At 41.7% G+C, this 3,249-nt stretch overlaps 1 protein-coding gene across 2 annotated transcripts in view; it reads left to right on the top strand.

Annotated features, from left to right (window-relative positions):
• Positions 1 to 1,179: 1,179 nt before the first annotated feature.
• ALK (ALK receptor tyrosine kinase) overlaps positions 1,180 to 3,249 on the top strand; it is a 751,299-nt gene continuing 749,229 nt past the window's right edge. For both annotated transcript variants that reach the window (XM_031552309.1, XM_010706516.3), the window contains exon 1: positions 1,180 to 1,371. In XM_031552309.1, the coding sequence (XP_031408169.1) occupies positions 1,217 to 1,371 (155 nt within the window). In that variant the 5' untranslated portion in view covers positions 1,180 to 1,216. The remainder of the gene's footprint in view (positions 1,372 to 3,249) is intronic.

The following is a 3,249-nucleotide window of genomic DNA, read 5'->3' as shown; positions in this document are numbered from 1 at the left end:
GCACATGTGTTGGTGGGAGAACCTTGGATACGCGTACAGACCAGGGGATGAGAGCAGCCCCAAGGAAGGGATGTGGGAGTTGTGGACAATGGCAAGTTGAACATGAACCAGGCAGCATGCCCTGGCAGCCAGGGGGGCACCAGGTCCAGGTCCAGCGCTGCAACAAGGCCAGGGAAGGACCGTCCCCTCTGCTCTGTGCTGTGTGGCCTCACCTCCAGCACTGGTTGCAGTCTGGGTGCCACAGTGTAAGGACATAAAGCTGTTAGAGAGCATCCAAAGGAGGGCCACAAAGATGGGGAAGGGTCGGTACAGAGAGGGAATGGCATGGAGCTGTACCAGGGGAGGGTCAGGGAGTGAGGGAAAGGCTTTGCCACAGAGGCAGTGAGCATAGCACAGGCTGCCCAGGGCAGTGGGCACAGCCCCATTGCTGGAGCTCAGGGGGATATATACAGCTAATTCATGTAAAATACAAAATTAATACATTAGAAAGAATTAATGAAGAAATAAAATGTCAGGGTTTTATCCTGACTCTAGTGACTTAAGAATGCTGATCTCTTCTGTTTTAGAAGAGCAAACAGAGCTTTTAAATGTATTCTTTATTTGTGTGAGAAGAACAGATACCAAGATCTGGTATAATACTTGACCTTGTCAAATCGGGATGCCACTGGACCAAGGCAGTAATGTTTGGCTCTGGACCACATTTGGGAAGTTGCAGAGGTGGGAATAAAGTCCAGGCAATAATAAGTACATAAAAACAAGAATCCAAACGTTAACTTCTTTAGTTGCTTGCCTGGGCTTAAATCTGGAAGTCTCTGTAGCAAAATTAGGTTGACTGGTTTTTCTTTTTGTTGTTTCTTGTTTTTCCCTCTAATATTATTTATGGGCTTTTTTTTTTTTCTTTATGCCTTTTCTTCTCGGAGTTAAATCTAGATATCATCTTTGTTTTGAACCATGCAACTGTGAATTGAAATGTTGCTTGCCTTTGAAGATCATGAAGGGTTTAACACCCCTTCAAGGGCACACTTTCCAAAGTAGGTGGCAACAATAATATCAGAATGACTGAGAACGCTGAATAAGTTGTGGCATAAAAATTACAAGTACTAATCTGTGCACTGCAATTTTCTTTGTCTTTTTCTTTTTTCTTTAAAGCTTTATTATTGCCTTATCTGTCCTAGGTTATTTCCTGTTTCTTAATGCGTCTGAGAGCCCTGTCATCATGAGCCCCTGGCTGAGAAGCAGCAGTGAGCAATGCGTAGTTCAAGTGGCTGTTTATAAGTTTTTCCAGCAAAGTGGAGAATATGTTGTTCGGATCCTTCCTATTGACGAAAGCAGCAGTGAAATTTTGACAGAGCAGAATCCAGAAAAACGTGGGTAAGTCTCATCCTCTCAATTGACTCACAGCGTGATTGAGAAGAGACATACAATTGTGTAGTGATAAAGCCACAAAATGCTCGCTACACATCTATTAAGGAGAGCAGGACACCACAATGAGTAGATACTGTGTGCGTCTAAGTCACTGCAGAAACTAGAGTTGCTTATTTAATTATGCAAAGCATCAGTAAACTCCTGGATCCACTTAACGAGTCTCTGTTGGCGTAATCTTTATTCTCAGTGCTTGCAAGTAATAATTTGATCTGATTTCTTTTTACTTCTCCTTTACCCAAGTGTGCTGTTAGGCCTAGAATATTAGTCTTTGCAATTTTGTGCATCTGCATGAATTTTAAGTTTTACCTTGCATTTGTTTTTTTTAAATGGCACCTCTTGTGAGTAAAGCAGTTCAGAGCTACTGCCAGCAGAAGAAAGCTTTTCATCTTTCAAGGGTGCAACTGTTTGAAATGTTTTATCATCTATGTGCAATTAAGATCAATTATTGATGATGTCTTAATTTGTCAGACTTTCCATTTATCCTTTTAGATTTTAGTTAGCAGAAGCTGTAGCTGAACACAGAACATATTTTTAAACACTAGAGTAGTGGAGTAATTCAGAATTGAATTTGGATTTATATGAGGTTAATATTGTCCCTGTTGTATACAGATTTTTTTGTTGTTGCTATGGAATGTGTGTTAAGAAGCATAATTTTTACTAAGCATCCCAAATGTTTTTTAGTTTTGATGTGATAAATTAGAGAGTTTCGAGTAGCAAATCCTGCTAGCTTGTGCTTGAAACAAGATGTGATTATCTGATTACTGTCTACAGCAAATTCTGTATTTTCCAGTAGCAAAAGAAGAATGTGCAGTAAAAAACCTGACAGAAGATAACCTAAGTCATAGAAACAGTTTGAATAGCAGTAATTTTCATATAACACATGGCCTATAAAAGTGAGGAGGAGAGCTTGTGTGTGGATCTAAATTGTACTTAGTTCCAGCAATATCATCCAAATTGTAAATTACTGTTGACGTCTGGGGAAAGGTAATTAGGGAAACTGCAGCAGCTGTCTTTTTCCTTAGCTCTTTGAAAATGCTGTGCTGTATGTCACAGCTAATAAACGTACTTTGTGCAAAGTTCCTCCTGCATTGGCAGCGGCACTGCTCCTTGGCATTTGCAGGGGTACTGCTGTGTGTAAAGTGCTTTGCTGTGCTGCACGGAGGAACTCTAGCTCACATCTGCGGGCAGGCAGAGCCCACCAGGGGCACAGGCAAGTGCCAAATGTGAGGAGCCCTAAAGGGAAGAGAAAGATCACTTTAACTATGATAACAAATGCATACCTTTGCCATCTGCTGAAGACAATACAGGCTATTCAGCTGCGCATTGCAGATGGCAGGCAGAGACTGTCACCACAGCAAAAGGAGTGCGCTTTTAAAGACGGTGGTCTTGGTTATAGCTTTGCTGTCAAAAACGTTTAGAGAAGTACAGTTTGTCCCACAGCAGCATTTCCAGGGCACGTAGGGTGGTATTGCTGTAGGGTAGGATTTGCCTATGGCTTTTGCCATGCCGTACAGCTGATTCACTGGCACTCTGGTGCTATAAAACTTAGCAAGTGGAGCAACTGGCCATTTCATTTTTTCCTCTCCACTCTTGTCTCCTCACCACAAGAATAATAGCTCTTCTCCTGCTCAGCAAAGCAGAAAGGCTCTGCTACTGTGCTCACATAAAGGTCACATAATGATAGTTAAGTATCTGCCCATCAGACTGCAGCCACAGATTATAGGCTAACATTGTTATCATTTGCCCTTAACCTTAATTCTAGAATTGGTAAGTGCTCCTGTGCCCTCTATTTGGAGTGAGAATAGTTGACTATCTCTGATTAAA

This window comes from Meleagris gallopavo, chromosome 2 (assembly GCF_000146605.3).
Source record: "Meleagris gallopavo isolate NT-WF06-2002-E0010 breed Aviagen turkey brand Nicholas breeding stock chromosome 2, Turkey_5.1, whole genome shotgun sequence".
Lineage (NCBI taxonomy): Eukaryota > Metazoa > Chordata > Aves > Galliformes > Phasianidae > Meleagris > Meleagris gallopavo.
This window is presented reverse-complemented; position numbering and strand designations above follow the sequence as displayed.